The sequence below is a fragment of the Pagrus pagrus genome, assembly GCF_965226575.1.
Source record: "Pagrus pagrus genome assembly, chromosome: 12".
In the NCBI taxonomy this organism is placed as follows: Eukaryota; Metazoa; Chordata; class Actinopteri; order Spariformes; family Sparidae; genus Pagrus; species Pagrus pagrus.
The window spans coordinates 19,936,946-19,956,628 of record NC_140196.1 but is presented as its reverse complement, the minus strand read 5'-3'; the positions used below and the strand labels follow the sequence as shown (position 1 = coordinate 19,956,628).

General features: G+C 39.8%; 2 protein-coding genes across 8 annotated transcripts in view; one reads left to right on the top strand and one right to left on the bottom strand.

The window, feature by feature from the left end:
- Positions 1 to 4,959, bottom strand: part of znf644a (zinc finger protein 644a) — a 14,785-nt gene extending 9,826 nt beyond the window's left edge. Inside the window, exon 1 of one of the 4 annotated variants that reach the window (XM_084369962.1) lies at positions 4,929 to 4,959. In XM_084369962.1, coding sequence (XP_084226088.1) covers positions 4,929 to 4,934 — 6 coding nt within the window. In that variant the 5' untranslated portion in view covers positions 4,935 to 4,959. Of the gene's footprint in view, positions 1 to 3,824; positions 4,030 to 4,068; positions 4,122 to 4,365; positions 4,386 to 4,928 lie in introns of those variants that run through there. The other 3 variants (XM_084369965.1, XM_084369964.1, XM_084369963.1) reach the window with 3 other exon arrangements.
- Positions 4,256 to 19,683, top strand: hfm1 (helicase for meiosis 1). Of its 4 annotated transcripts, none has more exons than XM_084369959.1 (40): positions 4,256 to 4,411; positions 5,496 to 5,647; positions 5,740 to 5,855; positions 6,204 to 6,507; positions 7,052 to 7,386; positions 7,846 to 7,887; positions 8,015 to 8,085; positions 8,230 to 8,362; positions 8,660 to 8,811; positions 8,937 to 9,014; positions 9,431 to 9,586; positions 9,845 to 10,045; positions 10,151 to 10,239; positions 10,363 to 10,406; positions 10,557 to 10,658; positions 11,130 to 11,275; positions 11,571 to 11,665; positions 11,776 to 11,909; positions 12,010 to 12,057; positions 12,170 to 12,250; positions 12,352 to 12,443; positions 12,612 to 12,718; positions 12,827 to 12,874; positions 13,008 to 13,105; positions 13,195 to 13,329; positions 13,477 to 13,562; positions 13,811 to 13,894; positions 13,998 to 14,155; positions 14,305 to 14,408; positions 14,857 to 15,042; positions 15,143 to 15,208; positions 15,325 to 15,449; positions 16,500 to 16,582; positions 16,771 to 16,886; positions 17,000 to 17,083; positions 17,900 to 18,187; positions 18,297 to 18,360; positions 18,504 to 18,603; positions 19,101 to 19,252; positions 19,409 to 19,683. In XM_084369959.1, the coding sequence occupies exons 2-40, from the start codon at positions 5,577 to 5,579 to the stop codon at positions 19,461 to 19,463; spliced, it is 4,629 nt and encodes a 1,542-aa protein (XP_084226085.1). In that variant the 5' UTR covers positions 4,256 to 4,411; positions 5,496 to 5,576; the 3' UTR covers positions 19,464 to 19,683. The 4 variants fall into 4 exon arrangements, with proteins under 4 accessions (XP_084226085.1, XP_084226086.1, XP_084226087.1 ...); XM_084369960.1 differs by having other exon boundaries at positions 4,377 to 4,433; XM_084369961.1 differs by lacking the exon at positions 4,256 to 4,411 and adding an exon at positions 4,645 to 4,750 and having other exon boundaries at positions 8,663 to 8,811.

The window sequence follows — 19,683 nt, the reverse complement described above, 5'->3', positions numbered from 1 at the left end:
TAGAAACATTTCACTTTAGAGGAATGAATCTGCATTTAGACTCTTAACAGCAAAATCCTCCACATTGTTTGCGCAAAGGGTGTAATGAGTGTTACAGCCACTAGGAGATGCTACTATGGTCTAAAAATTGTGGTAAAGTATAAAAGGCAAATAGAGCTCAAACGATTAATTAATTAACAGCTTCTAAATTGTGAAGATTTTCTGTTTTCCTTTGTCTTATATGGGGTATTCATCAGTGTATTCCAAGACCAGGGGCCCACCGAGCCTAAATCATTTCCTGCCGGGCCTAAGCATAGGGATTTTTTTCATTATGTACTTATAACATGTTTTTTAAACTAAAATTTGTTATACAAGTAGCAAACTCCTTTATGGAATAAGTCAGTTTGAGGCTTTTGTGCTTTAGCGAGAGTGCAGTAGGTACAGAAGGTAAAAGAAAAGAGAGCCCGTGTGTGAGGTTGCGAATAAAGTTTGCAGTAACGTTATACTGTGAACCTAGCAGTGCCAAGGTTTTGGGTCTCATCTTCGGAAGTTAAGGGGTTAGCCCTGGAGTTAGTGTCATCAATTTAATGGTACACTGACTTGTAACAGGGAGAATGGTGCTTCCATCATTCCCACTCTGAGCTCTGAGCATCTGCTCTTGCACTATGTAACCTGGATTTTCAGGTACGATCAGGGACATTGTAAGAGAGAGACAGACCCCTTAGGGCATTTTGAATAGAAAACTCTGTAACAACAGAGATGGCGGTTATATGACACATATCCTGCCCCTTTCCTGCAAAGCCAATTGTCTGCTTATAGCAGCCGAACCAGGGAAGATATTTGCCAATCACCTTGTTGCATTGCACTGACTTCTAATCGTCTTGGAAGAGGAGATTATCACAATAATACACAGGATTGCTAAAAAAGGTGAGGCTGTTCAAACATTAGACATTAAACTCGCATTTGTTCAAGTGCTCTGGTGGGATGAGTTTACAGCGGCTTTTTAAGCGTTGTTGTTTGTTTGTTTTTCTACTTAATACATAAATGCAGTTTTTATGTCCCGGTGACCATTAACAGTGAACTTCTTGCTCTTTCTCCATTATTTAGAAAGGGGCCTGGTCTCGTTAGCCCAAAATAACTGCCCGGGGGCATTGCCAAGATGGCTGCCGAATGGCAAGGCTTACCGAAAAGGACTTTGGTACAATCTTCCAAGAGAAGTGCGTACTGCTTTATAGCCTCACACACCACCAAGTATGTTACTGAATTGGGTGAAATGAAAATCGCATTTTATAAATAAAAATGTTTTCTGGTTTTCCTCTGATGTCTTCTGTCCCATTGTCTCAACTTACAGTGATTTACGGAGTTTCCTGATGACATAGAGCTTTACATGTTGCTAAAGTTACCGCTAGTTACCATTAGATATTTAGCTCAATTAGCCATGCAGCTAGCTCACTCTGCCTGGACCAGACATGGAGCTCAGTGCACCGACGGAGGGTTTGGCATTGACATCAGTATCCACAAAGACCACAAAGAGGAGGAGGTTTTTCATGCCCAGAGCAGGAAATATTAGCAACACTGCTGGACATCAGAACAAGAACCGGGTGAACGGACCATGGAACCGGGCTCAGCAGCCTCTGTGGACATCATGACGGAGATGAAGAGACCGAAGAGGAAAATGACGGAGGAAGCTAAGATGATAAAACGAGAGTGACCGAGAAGGAGGCCAGAGAAGAGTAAATCTCGGAACTGGCTTTTGGTTGTTAACGAGATCTTCATGAAATGAAATGCTTCAAGGAGAGACACCAAGCTGGCCTTCTTGCTTTTGGACTAGCAAGTAATATTAGCTGGCTTGCTATGCCTTTTGTTGTTTGGCTGCTCCAGCTAAATTGTCAACTTGTAAAAATACCCAATACTTTCATAATGTTGCGTTGAGTCTTTTTCAAGTGAGGGAAGAGATGTTCCTACCACTTTTTCTTCCCCATACTGATTCCGATACCTGGGCTTTTGGTATCGGCCAATATCGAGTACCGATCCGATACCAGCGTGTACCAAGAATTTGTTTCTTTTAACAGCTATATACACACTACTAACCCTGTATGGATGTGATATTATCGCTATCATTGTTGTATGGCCTTGCTCAGGTAAATGCTGAGAATAAAGAGAGAATAGAGAACGATTGCCATACAACATTCTTTTATCTATTCTGGTAGTCAGCCATAACCAAAGAAGAACAAATGAATAAATCTAGGAAAAGTACAACAGTAGTGCAACGGCAATTTAAATAATCTAGGAATAATGATTCCTCTTTCGCGTGATGCGTCTTCAAATGTTTTATACGGTTGCTGGTGTTGAAATTGCCAACACTCGTGCCACCCCTCGAAATTACAGCCTTGAATACTGAACATGTTGCCGTTTTACTGTCGGGGTGATCCAGGGTAAAATATTTCCAAATAGCTGACATGATGCTAGCTCCGGCTGATGCCAGGGGCAGCACAGTGCAACTTCCTGTGTTGGCTTTTAGAACAGCGAAGAAGAATAGATTTCTGGTGTGTAATGTTGAGCAGAGCTAATGGACCGGACTGGGAAGTAGCGGGGTCCCGTTTCTAAATTACATATTGGTATTGGATCGGTGCATTGACTCGTACTCGGCGATACCGGTACCTGCATTTTCAGCAGTAACGGTGGCATTTCCGATACTAGCATCGGAATCGGAACAACTGAAAGTACCAAACGTTCCCTAATTCCAGCTCCTAAATTATTACGATTTACTGATGATCTTCATCTTATATGACAGGAAACAGAAATGTATGAGTTCCTGACTGCTAGTTGGACAAAACAAGTCATTTACAGGTTGGCTTGGGTTTAACAAAACTGTAAGGAGGATTTTCGCTGTTAGCTTATATTCCTTGACCAAGCGAATTCTCAAGTAACAACTGACTGTTGTTGAAAATAATTGAAAATGATTTGCAGATTAAACAAATAATGTCAGTAATCATGAGTTGTGGCCCTAAACGCAATTGTAAATCAGTGATGGTTACGATAGTTCTACCATTTGGTTAAGAGGATATGTTCTTGTAGCTTGTAGCACGCGTTTAGCTAATTTTAAAAGCGTAACAATGACATAAAACTCTTGGGGCATTCACTTAGTCGAATATTGAATTGTATGTGTATTTTAGGAGCTATTGTTTGCAATAGATAGCATTGTTTGATGTGAAAAGTAAACAGATTAGTTACTTACAATGTCACCAGACTTAGCTACTTGACTCAATCAGCATTCACTGCCTAGAAAGTAAATTTAGCTAAATATAACACATACTTGACACTTTGCTAAGATGATTAATTGTGGCCATTTATAACGCTACAAGGTCGCCAGTGTAAGAGGTCTTAGATTTGAAGGGCAATAAAAGTGTCATACCAAGTGAGTGCTCCTGTGGCTGAGAACGATATATCTGAAAACAACACAACAGCACCAAAACTGCAAAAGGATGAACCTCGTAAAAAGGCTTTTGATGAGCAGTTGTGGATTTTTGAATAGAGCTGAAACTTTCAGCATAGTAGTTCAGTTATATGCCATCCCACAATAGTTGGAGTACGTTTCCAAAGGTACCTACATCCAGGACAAACTGGATTATTTATACATTGTTCCGTAAGGGTATCGTGGCGTTTCTCTGTCGTTTATATCACGCTGTGTTGTTGGATGCTGCTTGCAGAAGCTGCAGACCATTCCATTAAGGCTGTTCCAAACCAAAACCTATTCCTCAGGCTAAACTATAGCTAATGACAATCGTCCCCAACTACTCGCTATACAAATATCAACACAATGGTGAAAAACATACAAACGTTACCTTCGAGCGGTGCGGATGCAGATAGGGAGAGATTTGTAAGCTGCATTGAATAATTTCTTACTTTCGTCTTCCATCTATTTCACAGTCGCCATTTTCCGTGGTGGTCTGGTGTGGGACACATCATTTCTTTTGTAAGGGTAACCGTACATACATTTGGCGTCCCCGTAACAGAACAAAGAAATGCTCCAATTATTACGTTTAATTGCGTAACTATAGTATAAAACAACCATGGTTAAACACTTACATAAGTTACCGTCTCGTACAATTTCGTCACGTAATGTTACGAAGCGGCGCCATGTTCCCCCGAAAAGATTTGCAATGGTTCATTCCAGATAGGAGGCATAAAAAACCTGAGTTAATGACCATCTCCTTTGGGTAGCAGATTTTTTTTTTTTAGGTTGATGGCGGTTCACCGTGTTCATTGATAACATAAATTGAAACTTCACTTACTATTTGGTGTGTTTTTTTTACAGAGCAGATTTGGTTTAGCTGTTATAACTTGTCACTGACGCACAGACAAGAATTGAAACGTTATACCAACAGAGGAGAGATGTTACCACTATCCCCCCATGGTTGTCTTCTCACAGGTCTTTGTTGCCTTCGTAGCCGGTGATTAGCCGGTTCAGTTATTCCCAGTCACATGTGTTGTGAAGAGGAAGACACGTTGTATTTGAGTACACATTTGACAAAGTATGAAATTAATTAGACAGTAAACAACTCCTACAGCTGGCCTACTTAAAATGTGATGAGAATATTATGCTGCAGATAAACCTTTTCAATAAAAAAGTCTAATGAATAGTGCTCGTGCGAGAATGATAGAGGCGAACGTTGACTGAAATATCAAATATGGTGGGGTCAAGGGTTAACCTCTGACCAGACTAAACACAGTTTTGATATCTTCGGGGTACATTTCCTCATTATTACAGGTGGGTACACGACAGAAAAAATAGAATAGCTTACTTTGAAAATGATAATAGGCGACTATGCAGCTATTTGATGAATGTAAGCTAGTTAAAATGTCTCATTTAAATATTGCTAGCTTGTTGTTCACTTGTTAGCGTTCCAGCTAACTTTAAGCTAGCAAAGCTAAATTGGCTAACTTACCTTCATTGTTTCAGCCTGGAAAAGTAGTGACATGATGAGAGTTGGCATATTATTTTACTAACTTATGAGATATTTACCTGCACCTCTAATAATACAAAAACATTTTTCATGTAGCTGTGTTCAGCAGCTGCTTAGAGAGCATTCAATTATGTAAAATTTCTAGGTATTTTCAATGGTTATGCTAAATAACAAGGAATATTGGCAGTTTTATAAAATAAGACACATATTTCAAATACAATTTTTGAACACATATTACATTTGTATATGTGTCCAAAACTTGAATGCTGTGATGATTTTCTCCTTAAACTCCCAAATAGTTTGACTGCTTAATTATGATTGAGCTAACTATACACCATTAGGCCTGATCTTTGCATTGACGGATGTCATACCATCTCCCATGTTAGCTTAATGTCAAGGTTTAAAACAAATCTTCAAAAAACCCTGAATTGTAGAATCTGTTATGGTCTTAGTTATACTTATATTGTAAATACATGGCTACAAATATATGTATTGGCGTGTGTTTGCATTCAGATTATTTCTGCTGTGTTTTTTTCTTTCTCTGGCCAGATATTCCCAACCAAGATCCATAGAGAGTGACTGACATTGCACCTTGTTGCATTCGAATGTGTGCCCACATGATCTGATGAGATGCTCGCCCCCGATGACTGCACCTTGTCCCTGGACAATCTGTTTTTTGAGAAACCCATTGTCCACAAAGTGTGAGTACAAAGAGATATGCCTCATAATCCCGCGCTCATCTTCCTTTCTCAGCTGAATTAATGTTTTTTTCCCTCTGGAATGTATTTAATAGAAAGCCACTGCACCAGGAGCCCAGTTCATGGCGGCTGGAAGCGCCTCCATCTCTTTCCCAGATTCCGGCCACGCAGGTTATGCAGGAAGAGGCAGAGTCTTTCTCCACCCTATACAGTATGTTGTGCTCTGGATTAGGGTGAATTCCATTTCACTTGACTTGAGTAAACTGCTCAGTATTTTGCCTATTGAAGCCCTACTAAATTTAACCATATGACTCACTGACATGATCGCTTGAATAGGCTTGACAGTATTCTAAATTTCCCTTGACTTGCGTAAAACAAACCAAGATATGGGTCTTTTGTGATATATTCTTTTATTGATTAGTATAACTGGAATGGTAAATCCCCTATTGTACATTATTGTTTAACAGCAAGCAAAATGGCAAAATAGTCAACCATAATTTTTACAGCCAAATCAATTACAGTTGCCTACAACTGAGTCCCTCTTAAATATTACTCACAGGTTTCTCACAGAAACCCAAGATGTTCCTGCCTCCTTTCAAAGAATCAGCTGGCCTTACGGTCTTACCATCAAAAATCAACAGTCCTTACAGTTATAACAAAGATGAGATTGAAATTCAGGATGGCAGCAACAGCAGCGGCAGATGTGATGGCCTTTGGGGAGGTGAAGGGTTCAGGGATTACCCTCAGGGCGCCTGGCAGAGTGGCAGTGGCGGAGATGAAACACCGCAGGACTCTGGTCATGTGGCCATCAGCAGGAGGTGTTTGTCACAGGACCGCAGCAAAAGTCCACCTCTACGGAGAAGGCAAGTGTCAGTTATTTGTCAGGATGACCTTTACCTGATGCGAATTAAAGAGTGTGTGCACATTTTCAGACATTACAAAATGGTAGAAATTTAAGGACACATAAAGCAGGTCAACAAGGATTTTTTTCTCTTTGGAGGCGGATGCAGAACATCATTTACATAATTTATAGAATGCTTAAATTTGGAAGATTAATGTTTTTCACCATATGAAAGCCATATTTTTGCTGTCCAGAAATGCAATGTAGTGCTGATTCACTCTTTAATCCCTCAAATTATTGGAATCCATGACACGCTCACTTACAATAGTACTACAGGAGAAGCCTGAAGAGGTTTGATTTTTGCATCAGTGGGTAGTTCATAAGAACATGAAAAGATGCTCAACCATCTTCCATGTTAGCCTTCTTGCTAGAGGCCAGAATGCCTGGCCTTCTACGAAATAAGCCTCCAGGCTTGCAGCAGCACCAATAGTTCCCCCCCTCACATTCTACATCCTCCTCTTTCACTTCTTTATTCCCTCCATATCCTCTCCTCCCTCCCACAACAGCTTGTTCAAGGTTCAGGTGTTGAACAATGGAGGTGACTCGTCAAACACAGATGACCTCAGTGGCAGCGGCAGCCAGACAGCATCCAGACCTCAAACTTTTCTCAGTCAGGTTACCATGGCGACAGTGCCTCCTCCTCTTCAGCCGCCACGGGCGACAGTTAGCCAGGCAGCTCCTCCCTTCTCCCCCAAGCCCCGCTTCCCACCCCTCCCTCCTCTGGGCTCATCTGCAGCGAGCGGCCGACCCCCGCAGCAGGCGGCACATGCAGAGATGCAGGACAAGGGCACAAAGAGAGTCGTCGTTCCACCCATGACGCCTCAGCCGCTCCGCATACAAGGTGCTGCACTGCAATGACACAGTCAAAGACAGGCGCTGTGCTCATACGTCTATGATTGGTTTACCATATAACACGCACATAGCTTCTGTAAAGTGTTTCAGCTAATGAGCATGCCCATGTCTAGCCATGGCAGCAGCTGCCACAATGTGTTTGGGTGTGATGAGGTGAATTGAGGTGAGCTCCCCCCATTGACCGCACCATTGTAATGAAGCATGCTAGTCACTAGGTGGTGAACAGTAAAGCAGTAAAAGCAGCAGACAGAAACATTAGAAACCGGTGTAACCACACATGTACTCTGCAGGAATTTCTGCAGTTTTACTTTACATCCTGTACAAAAACAATTCCTTCATTCTGTCCCCTACAAAAATGTATTTCATATAAACATCAAGGTGGAATGAGTGTATTCAGTGAGTGTGACTGAAAATGAATGTATGTATGTTTTGATTGTTCACATTTTAGGGTCCTCTGGGTCAGGAATTTTGAGACCAGTTTCTGAAATCCGTATCCTTTTTGTTGATGTGTAAGTAAACAATCAAACATTTTAGAAAGTGTTTGAACTGTGTTAGAATGCTTGGAATGTAATTTCACAAGTGATGTGGTTTGATTTCCTGAGCCAGTGCTAACACAGCAGCTAAGTTCAGATCCGTCTTCAAAGAGTTCCCCTTTTTCAACTACGTTCAGTCCAAAGCACTTGATGACGTAAGCATTATCTGAAAGCCTTTATAAACAGAATGCTGTGGATTAAGAATAAGATGATGAATATATTGTCTTGTTACAACCTGTCAGAAGCTAACCGTGACTGTGAGTGTCTCCTGGAGGGTTTTACTTTTGGTTTGTTTACAGGTTCTTTACACAGGAAACAACTTTGTGGCATGTGCTCCAACGGGTTCTGGTAAAACAGTGCTGTTTGAACTGGCCATCATTCGTCTGCTAATGGAGACCTCAGAGCCCTGGAGAGATGTCAAAGCTGTCTATAGTAAGCAGAAAAGTTTGTACACCCTAGTAATATACCATTACAGATTCAGTCTGAGTTTAAGCTTGTGTACCAAAATACAGTTAGGAAGAAGAAATCCTGTACCTAATAAAATACAACTTCACAAACAAAGTCAGTGAAGAGCAACAATCTTTCCACACAGTACACCCGACTGTAATTGTACACTGCTTTGAACATTTTCTTCAGAGTATTCTGATTTTTGATTCAATTATAGATTTAGGGTTTTTCCAAGGTACAAAGGACTGTCTTGTAAAAAGATTCACTGTTTGTTCTCGCCAGTAGCCCCTATCAAAGCTCTCTGCAGTCAGTGCTATGAGAGCTGGAAGAAGAAGTTTGGCCCTCTGGGGTTGAACTGTAAGGAGCTGACGGGCGACACAGAGATAGATGACTTCTTTGAGATTCAGGACTCCCACATCATCCTGACCACGCCTGTGTGTGACTTGGCACTGCATCTTGGTTAAACAAACACAATACATTTTGAGGGATAGAAATATAATCAAATATAAAATCTGAAGTTTTACTTGATTACAGTGGTGTATTTGTCTTTTTTTGCCAGGAAAAATGGGACAGCATGACAAGAAAATGGAAAGACAACTGTCTGTTGCAGCTAGTCAGGCTCTTCCTTATCGATGAGGTCAGTGTGTATGTCAGATGTTTTGTTCACAGGCCCATTTTTTCAGTGTTCGTAGCATCTCATAATCTGCCTGTGTAATAGTTCAAGCTCACTTTGTTCTCATGTTCCAGAAGATATACTGTCTACATTGTTTTTAATTATGCCACATTGCATGATGGCACATCATTAGCATCTGTGCTCAGCACTGTCTTTCACTGAGGTTAGCCATTAAAGAAATATAATACATCATGTTCTTGTCCTTATATTATGAGAATGCATACGACCTGCACAGTTATTCCAGACCGAGATGCACCTCCTCATGTTAATAATGGAATGCAGTAATAAAGGACAGCTTCAATCTACTTTACTTACATACCAACATCTCTGTTGAGCCTTTAAGAAAGCCATATGTAAGATGACAAATGCTGTTATTCCAGGTGCATGTGGTGAAGGACACGACCCGTGGTGCCACGCTGGAAGTGGTGGTGAGCAGGATGAAGGCCGTGCATGCCTCCAGGACAGCACAGAATCCAGAGACAGGCCTCTCTATGAGGTTTTTGGCTGTATCAGCCACCATACCCAATATCTCTGATGTAAGTGGCTCACTCAGAGAATCAATGAAAGAGCACAGTGATAATCTGTTTAGGATAAGAGAATTCAAAAGCCAATGTGGGCAAATCGTTCAGAATGATATGATTCATTGATAAATCTGTTAATTGGACTCATCTGTTTTTGTGATAAATGTAGTAAAGAATTCACAAGGGCACTGCACTGCATCGGTACACTGTTGTGCAAAGACACAGTTCTGTGTTTGTACTGTTTGTATCATTGTCTTGTCTGCCTCTTATCAGATAGCAGACTGGCTGTCTAATGAGAGTGGTCCAGCCACATATCTGTACATGGACGAGAGCCACCGTCCAGTGAAGCTGAGGAAGGTGGTGCTGGGATTCCCCTGCAGCCCAAACCAAACAGAATTCAAGTTTGACCTGTCGCTCAACTACAAGATGGCCAATATCATACAAACATACTCCGACCAGAAGCCTGCACTGGTGGTGGGTGTGGAAGATTAGGCCAGACAGCTTTTTATTTTGCTTGTGTGTTTGTTTTCCATGATTTTCTTGATTTTTACTTGGCCTTATTATCATGTTACTTTGTAGTTTTGCTCTACAAGAAAAGGAGCCCAGCAGTCAGCTACGGTTCTTGCCAAGGATGCTCGTTTCATCATGAGCATTGAGCACAAACAAAGGCATGTTTCTTACTCATCAATACATACATCTTCTCACAAATGCAACTATTCATCAAATGCTTTAAGTTTTATTTTATTAATTTCACCTAAAGTATGATCCTCTTGTCTCTGTAATCTGTTCAGATTGATGAAATATGCACATTCTATCCTGGATTCAAAACTGAGAGGTGAGTCCCTTTTTGAAATATCAAGACCAACCAGATGCAGAATCTGAATCCTATTTCAGTCCAGATCCAGTAAGAAAGCACATGTTCATTTGATTGTGGCTGTGATTATCAATTGTATAACATTGTTTTGTGTTTCGTTTTATGGTTCAGATCTGATGATGTTAGGAGTTGGTTTCCACCACGCAGGAGTTGACTTGTCTGATAGGAAGTTGATAGAAAATGCCTTCGCTGTGGGAGACCTGCCTGTCCTCTGTGAGACTTTGTTACTAATATAGTTTTATGCTTTGCCATAAATGGATATGGGACTATATACATGTGCAACGTGATCTGTGTTTTTATTTTCTTTGTAATGCTGTGAACATAAACAGGAAATACAACTGTAAAGTATTTCATATTGTGTTGAAACATATTAAGGCCTCAGTTAAAGCTTTGTTAATACAGGGTTGTGCTAAAAATGTGTGTAAATGTTTAATGGAAATATAAATTGCAGAAGGTATGACTTAAAATGACCTATATGTATATATATTTATGCCAATCCTCTAATCTAGTCATAGGCTAACTTATTGCTGCATCTCTAATAAAAAATATACCATCAAATTTACCAAACTTTAGTGCAGCAAACGTTCAGAAACTTTTGCTTTTGCTGGTGTGGTTTGAAATGAGGTTTTATTGTATTTCATAGGCACTGAGTTTGTGTTTGTGGTCTGATTTTGAATGCCCTAGTTACCACCAGGACTCTGGCCATGGGGGTAAACCTGCCTGCTCATCTGGTTGTGATCAAGTCCACCATGCAGTATGTGGCAGGCTCCTGTGAGGAGTACAGCGAGGCCGACTTGCTGCAGATGATTGGCCGAGCTGGAAGACCACAAGTAAGGGCAGAATAATAATGGCATACTTTATTCTTTTTTTTAAAATCTCCCTTAACACCAGTGGGTAAGGGTTTGTGCACCACCACAAAAACAAGAAACTGATGTATGTATTTTATTTTATTGAAAATGTGCCATTTTAACATTCTACATTGATAGAGTGTAATGTTAACAAACAGGTTTCTGAAGCTGCTACGGAAATAGCATTTGTTTAAATACAGTCGATTAAGTAAGAAAGATGGCAACAGCTGGTTTTAGTATGGTGGACACAATCAATAACGTACAATTCTTCTACTAGTTTGACACATCCGCGACTGCAGTGATCATGACCAAGATGCAAACCAAAGACAAGTACATGAAACTTATGAATGGGATGGAAATCATTGAGAGCAGGTATTACAGCTCAGTCACAGTCTCTCTCTCTCAGTCTATCTCTCTCTGATTCTTATAGGAGAGAGATTATACAGCAGTATGTGAGGTAACATTAAACTTCTTTTCTCCAGTTTGCACTGTCACCTGGTTGAGCACCTGAATGCTGAGATTGTTCTCCAAACCATCAGTGATGTCAACATGGCTCTGGACTGGATACGCTCCACCTTCCTCTACATCAGAGCACTCAAGAACCCCACACACTACGGTCAGAGCTCAAAACACAAACAAAAAGAGCAGAACTAGTGTCCAGATTCTTTTTCGTCACTGTATGTTAAACCTGTCAGTGCCTTGTCTCCCACTTTCAGGTTTCTCTGCTAACTCGGACAGATACGGAATCGAAGCAAAATTGCAAGGTGGGCCACAGTGAATTCACTATGGTAGCATATTGGGTTAGTTGTGCACATGATTTACATTATCCCGCTATTATAGTTTAAAGTGATTGCTGTTTCTCCTGTCGTCTCTTAGAACTGTGTCTGAGGAACCTCAACTCTCTGTCCGCGATTGGTCTGATCAACATGGACGAGGATATTAACATCAAACCTACAGGTGCAGTAGAGAGGAAATTTATTAAAATGTTTGAAAAAATGCTCTTTTTTAAACAGAGACTTATATTAAACTGTTAAGCAGTTTGTTTTTATTCCTTGCAGTGGCCGGCAGGTTGATGGCGAGGTACTGTGTCGCCTTTGACACCATGAAGCAGTTCAACAAAGTGGCTGGCACTGAGAACCTGTCTGACCTGGTAGGTTTCCTGATAAGACTGCATGGAATGAATGTTTATGATTAATATGCAGATATAGGGCCTTTTAGTGTTGTTAGACTGGGTTCCTGCAAAGGAGATAATTTTGATTGTTTGGGTGTAAATGTAAAATAAAACAACCATTCAGATAAAAAGTGGCTGTATGTACAGATTGAGTTGGTGTCGAAGAGCAAAGAGTTCAACGACATTCAGCTGAGAATGAATGAGAAGAGGTCTTTGAACACTCTGAACAGGGACAAGAACAGGGTCACCATCAGGTTAGACATGTTTATATGATTGACAGTTGAAGAATAACATAACCGCTGATTTTAACTGTGGAATACAAGACACAAGCCTTTATAAATGAGATGACTGTATTTTTCCAGGTTTCCCATGGAGGGAAAGATCAAAACCAGCGAGATGAAAGTGAACTGGTAGGTTTATTCAGTTAGTGCTTTCCCTGTGGAAAGCAGTGTTAAATAAAAAACGAATATTATATAATTTGTTTTATAGAGTCCGTATGCACTGTCCACTGTATATCTTCTGTGATTATTGTCTTGTCTTTAGCTTGATTCAGGCTCACTTGGGTTCCATCTCAATTCAAGAGTTTGGACTCACACAGGACACAGCAAAGATCTTCAGGAATGGGATGCGCATCAGCAAATGTATGTTGGGTAAATCAGGGAGAAGAAACAAACAAAATGCTCTCTGACTATATTTCTTTTAACTTTGATTGTATTTTGATCCCAATCAGGCCTGACAGAGTTTCTGAGTCAACCATCCAAGACCGGTTTTTCTGCTCTGCTCAACTCCCTAATCCTGGCTAAGTGCTTCAGAGCCAAGCTCTGGGAAAACTCGCCCTATGTTTCCAAACAGCTGGAGAAAATAGGTGGATACATTGCTGTGTCTAGATGGACATTTAGTGGTCCTTGGACTAATTTTTGTACACAATTAATTGATTAATAAATCAAACATTCTTTCTTGTAGATCTGCATGCAGTGTCAAACATTTGATAATGATACACTGTGTGTTTCAGGACAGAGCCTCTCAACTGCTATGGTGAATGCTGGACTCACCACTTTCAGCAAAATTGAACAAACCAACGCCAGAGAGGTTGAGCTGGTCAGTCTGTAATATTTGAAAAGAAAAGATGTTCACTCAAAACATGTAATTTATCCACTGTATGAGCTGTATCAGTGACATTATGAGTTCTGATGCTTCAACTGTGTGTCACAGTTGCTAATGCTGACTTGAAATAGTTCAGCTAATGTTATGTGAAGCAGTGTCTGGAAATTAAAGATCATTTTGATTATATATTCGATTAATCTTGTGTAAAGTATGTGGGTATGATTTTATTGTTTTTAACTCAGATTCTAAACAGACATCCCCCATTTGGCAACCAAATCAGAGAATCTGTCATACATCTCCCGAAGTATGAAGTTACTGTGGAGCAGGTAGATGTTGCAGAATTTTATCATCAAAGGGAAAAGCATATCATATAACAGAGCTTTTTTGCTTTTAATTGTTATTCTTTAAAGTTTTGGCTGTGTTTTGTAGCTCCCGAGGTACAGCTGTGCTGCGGCAGAGATTGTGGTAAAGGTGAACCTAAAAAACCAAGCACAGCTGCTATCCAGGAGAACAGCGGCCAACCACCACTATGTCTCTCTGATCATCGGAAACTCTGACAACACTGTGGTATTCCACCAGAAACTCACGTGAGAAAGAAAAACCTCAGGCTCCCACCACTTTTATGTCACTAAGTTAGAACACAGAACATTCACCATAATGTAAAAACAATTACAGACTGGTTTGAGAATGTGTAGAATATAAATTTTCAGCAGGCATCCTCTTGTTTGTTTTCCAGGGACTTGGTGTTGTTGAAGAGTGGGAGCTGGTCGAAGAAGATTGAGGTGGCGAAGGCCTCGAAGGGGGAGGAGATCAGTGTCAATCTCATCAGCTCAGAATATGGTAACCATGGAAATAACTTTGCATTTCACACAACAAATGTATCAACAATATATACAGATATCCTGTGCATCATCTATATTATAGAGAGAATATCAATATGTTGTGTTAGTCAGTACAAGGCTCTCTATTTATAAAGAATAAACAATTCACCATACCCTTTGTTTAATAATTGTTGTGCAAACCAGTGTTGTTTGTAATCTGAGATATCTCTTATCCACCTGTTTGTTGTAACACACTTATATCATGTTATATGTGTACAGTGTTCAATTATTAAATATTTTTTTAAGCTGAATTTTAGGAAAATTAGGCCTATTTTCAGTTTGGCTGTATTAAAAGCTAATTGTGGTTCAGCAAATCAGTCAAAAACATTTTCTTTTTTGCACATCCCATCAGTAGGCTCTTTGACTGGACTGCTGTGTAGCAGTTATAACCTCTTCCTCTCTTATAGTGGGCCTGGACATCCAGCAGAAGTTCAATGTGTACTACTCTGGAGCCAAGAAATTTGGAACTGAGAGTCCATACTACATATCATATGATCGCACTGGACAGAGGGAGCAACACTCTGCATTGAAACCGCAGTCTACAGATCATGCTGCATCTCAGAGGGAAAATGCCTCTCCTGCTACAGACCAAGGCACTACACTTAAACGTTGTCACTGATGTTTTCTTGATGCTGAAATATTTAACAGTTTGATTTTTTCCTCTCTAATCAAATATGACAACTTTAAAATCAGATTTAGGCAACACAAGACTGTGCAACCACTTCTGCAAGAACAAGGAGCTCTGCGGCCACGACTGCTGTGAGTACAATCGCGCCTTTCACTGTGGATTGTATCTACTGTGTGTGCCTGTCGACATTACAGAGGTCTCCTCCTACAGGTCTATGCATATCTGTGTGTCCTCTCCCTCTCTCAAGGTAAAGTAGGTGTAACTGTGACAAAGAAGAGGTCAGCAAATCAAGAATCCAGTTTCTCATCCCATTTGCAAGACCTGAGGAGTAGGTGTGACACGCTCGCTCAGACTCCTGTCAAACGACTCAAGGTGAGAAAGAAAACTGATTTTCTGATGAAAGTCTTGAGTCAGAGTTGTTGAGTCAGTATTTAATGTGAGGTTGCCTGTGGTTGCTGTAAGATATAAACCTCATCCTAAACCAGTCTCCTTCAATAGATCACACACAACACAGCAGCATAGAAAGCAAAGTTGATTATGAAGGACTTGTCTCTCTAAAACAAAACTTCATGTTATGTCTGCAGAGGAGTCACTGCCAAGTCAACAATGGTTAAGACAAAATTAAAAGAAATGTCATTGGCACAGTGGGAAAGTGGAATTGCTGCAAAGAAAAATAAGAAATAAACCAGAAACATTGAGCACCAGGAGTAAAGAATATAGGAACATAACTCTGAGTTTTAAAGAATTTTAATGTATTAAAACAATGCAGTTATTTCTCTTTGTTTTGTTTACTAGTTTTCAAAATTGAATAAGAAACATTCTATATACAAAAAAATTACATGGGGAAAAAACCCCAATTCATCTTAAATCTTAGAAGTAGGTTGTCAGTTTGGTTCTCATAAAATGCTTGTGCTTCAACAGGCTGTGTTAATGAAATCCAAGTATTTTTGTGGTTACCAACAGACACAACTAATGAATGGACTAATTAGCCTTCAGACAAAATGATCAAAGGATTCAAAGGCTGTGAGGTTGTTGAGCCGCATACATTAATACATAATATCTACACCAGAGAGTCTAGGCATGTACTAAAAATGTCAGAAATTAAAAGTATTTTCATTTCTGACAGTTTGCAGGTGTAGAATATGCAGATAAGATACAATACATCTGTTTTTATGCTCACTTTATCTTTTTAGATGAGGTTATCATAGTGACTATGATATGATCGTACTATGTAAAAATGTTCAAGTTGTATGTGCATTATTGTGTTTGTATACCGCTGGACCGATAATGGCAGATATTATCTTTGTGAATAAGACAACTACTGCACAAACAATACATATGTCTTTCTTATTTGCTTACAAGAGTTTATCTTCCTGTATTACTAAGCTGAATAAGTCTGTGTTTGATGTTTTATTTCCTAAGATGAAAGTGAGCGAGGAGTCTGTGTCTGTCAACATGCAGGAGTTTGCTTTCAAACCCAAAGAGAGGCTACCTACTGTTTCCAGGTATACACACTTACACTGACACTTCACACTTACTTTGATTAATTAGTGCAAACCACTCCGTCACTTAACAACTGCTGCAAATTAGATTGTTAAAAGTGACAGTAACATTTGTGAAAATGAGCATAGTTTCGCTGAAATTTGGTGGCCTGATGCCGATTGATATAAATGTCCTGTTTTATTTGATGAAGGTATGGAGGGAGTCACTATGGAGCTTCAGTGAGAGCTCACACTGAGACTGTGGATCTGACAGGAGGAGAAAGTGCTCACCTGTCAGACATAGTTCATCTGGACAACAGTGACTGTGGTAAACTAGTGGAATAAGAAAATTAACTCAATACACTCTTGAACATTGCAGAGTGTAATAGTCACATGATCTTTGACTGTGTTTTTCTTTGTCTCATTCTTTCTCCTTTTGAGATTATGACGACTATGTGGAGGACATGCACAGGGTGACGGTGGAGCCTTACCAAACATCTGCTGCATCTCATGCTCACCATCAAAGTATTGACAAACAACTCAAACTCATGACTAGTCAGACTGCATTCGTGGTTTTAAATCTTTTGGCTCATTACCTACAAACATACTTTTTTTCCACTTCATATCTTATATATGTTATTCTGCATTATTTTTTCACTGGTAAACCACCTTGAATTGCATTCATAAACTATGTCCTCGAAGGACCAAGCGATGGAGATGAATAACAAGCACACACAAGCATAGGGAAAAAAGTATAATGTTAACATGGTTGATGAAGAAAGTTGAAGTATCCATGAATACACCAACAAAGACAGAAACAATGTCTTTGACACGTAAAATACAGGTGATGATCTTTTTATGATATTCATGGATTACCTATCTTAAGCAAGTCTCAAGAGCTTTATATTAAAGTAACTGAGATGTAGGAAAGTCAATCTAAAAACCTACAGTATGCTGTTCAACATATATGTGACATTAGGGGCAAGATGATAAATGTATGTATCTTATGTTGGTATGAAATACAAATTGTTGTACTTTATAGTTTGTTTTTATGACACTGCAGCACAGCTGTCAGTAGAAGAAGTGCTATGTGCACCACCACCCCTCACCCCCCCAAAATGTATGTTTCAACAAAGTTTGTTTTTTCAGCAATCATTAAGATTAAAGTTATTTGAAGTTGATGATAGACAACATACAAATCCACCATTTATGGTCTGTCTAAAAACAGGAGTTCTTATGCAGATTCTTTTGTTCAGATTGAATCAAAGAAAGGACTGAGTGCAGTTAAACCGATGGTGTGTTCTTCTTTTTATTAATTTCATCTGTGTTTACGTTCCTCAGTGTGGATGAACCCTGGAGTCAGTGTCGGTGTGAGTCAGAACGATCTTAACCAGATCAATACAACCAGCTCAGCTTACTCAAAGAGGTCGACTGCTGTTTCAAAGCAGAGCACTCACTATGAAAATGCTTCATCCTCACAAATACCGACGGTCAGCTTTGATCTTGGAAATGAATGGGACGACTGGGGCGACTTTGATGACGAGAACCTGGTGCATGCCAGCGAGACATCATTAGCCGTGTGTCCAACTAAACCTCAAGTCCAGCAGTCTGTCATCTACAACATGCCAGGTAGAGTAAAGTTTGGGTTTATTCAGTTCAGGAGATACAGTAAGGAAATCAGTGTGGGAATTCTTACCTTTTCATACATCTTGTTACATTTTATGGTTTGCTACATCAGCACCAGCATTCCTCAGTCACTCACAAGTCAAGCCCTACGTTACTTCTGCCAGAACACCACTGAGGTAAGGCCAGACAAAAATGCACATTTCAAACAACAGGAATCAAATAATGTGTGTCATATATAAATTCTCCTACAGAGTCGTCCACTGAGATTTCATATTTTAGTTAAGACAGTAAAAACATAGTCATATTTTTGTTTTTTCAGGTCAATTTCACCAAATTTAAGTCCTGAAATCAGAAAACCAGGACCCTCACCAGTGACAGTGAAACCACCGACCAGAATCACACTGGACTACAACAAAAAGGTGTGTGTGCATGTAGAGATCTGTGGCTGCATTCACACACATGGACACAGCTGTTGTTGACATGTTCACTCACCTCGCCTTATTTTTCATGTGTTAAACCCAGTAAATCTCATTCTGTGGTCAACAGACACAGTGGAGCTGCCTGACCTATATACTGTACCTACTATATTACAGCTTTGGTGGGAAGTCTGTTGTACCGTGTAAACATCTTGAACATCTTAGTCCTTAAACCAAGTATCTTTTAGAAGCTGTGTCTCTCAGCTGTATGAATCCATGTAGTTGTCTGGAAGCAAACTACTTTTAGTGTTGCTCTTTTGCTGATGGGATTTTCTCTTTGTAGACAGAAATATTCTGTCAGTTTATTAATAGCCAGAGCATTATTGAGTCCTGGGTTAAGCCGAATCAAAGGTGCCTGTAAACAGCTTAACCTTTCTAAAATCTTCACTGGTGTATTGTCGGAAGCTGAGCTACTTGACAACCCCCTCCTCCTTGCGCAGAGACCAAGCATCTTCAGTGAAGAGATCACAGTAAAAACACCAAAAAATCTCCCAAAACAGCCTGAGACCACTGTGGCTCCACTTACCAGAAGGTTTGATTTCTTCTCAACATTGAGGGCCCCAGTCAAGAGCAGCTCATCTGTCAACACACGGTAGAGGAATTTATAGTTACAAGCTTTTATTTTGACTCAATACATATTTTTTCTTCAGTAGACAATGAAAACAATCCTATATCAGATACACCTGTAAAGTACACCTTTTCACCTGATGAAACCTTTCCCTCTTTTCTTTACATTCTGTATATTCAGCCACAACAGCAAAGAAGAGGAAGCTTACCTTGGGATATTTGATGGTATATTTTAGAGGTAGTGTCTAACTATGACATCAGTATGTCATTAACATAAAGTTTGCTTGTGTTCATGTTTTGTTCACAATCAAAAGTTGCAGACTGTTAAAGTCATGTTATTATATGCTAATGTTGTTAAGGAAATTAATGGTTTCTAATGTTATTTCTAATTGTTACAAATGTAATGTATTTATTTTGTATTTATTTATTTAATAAAGTCTGTGTTTATTCAGTGCA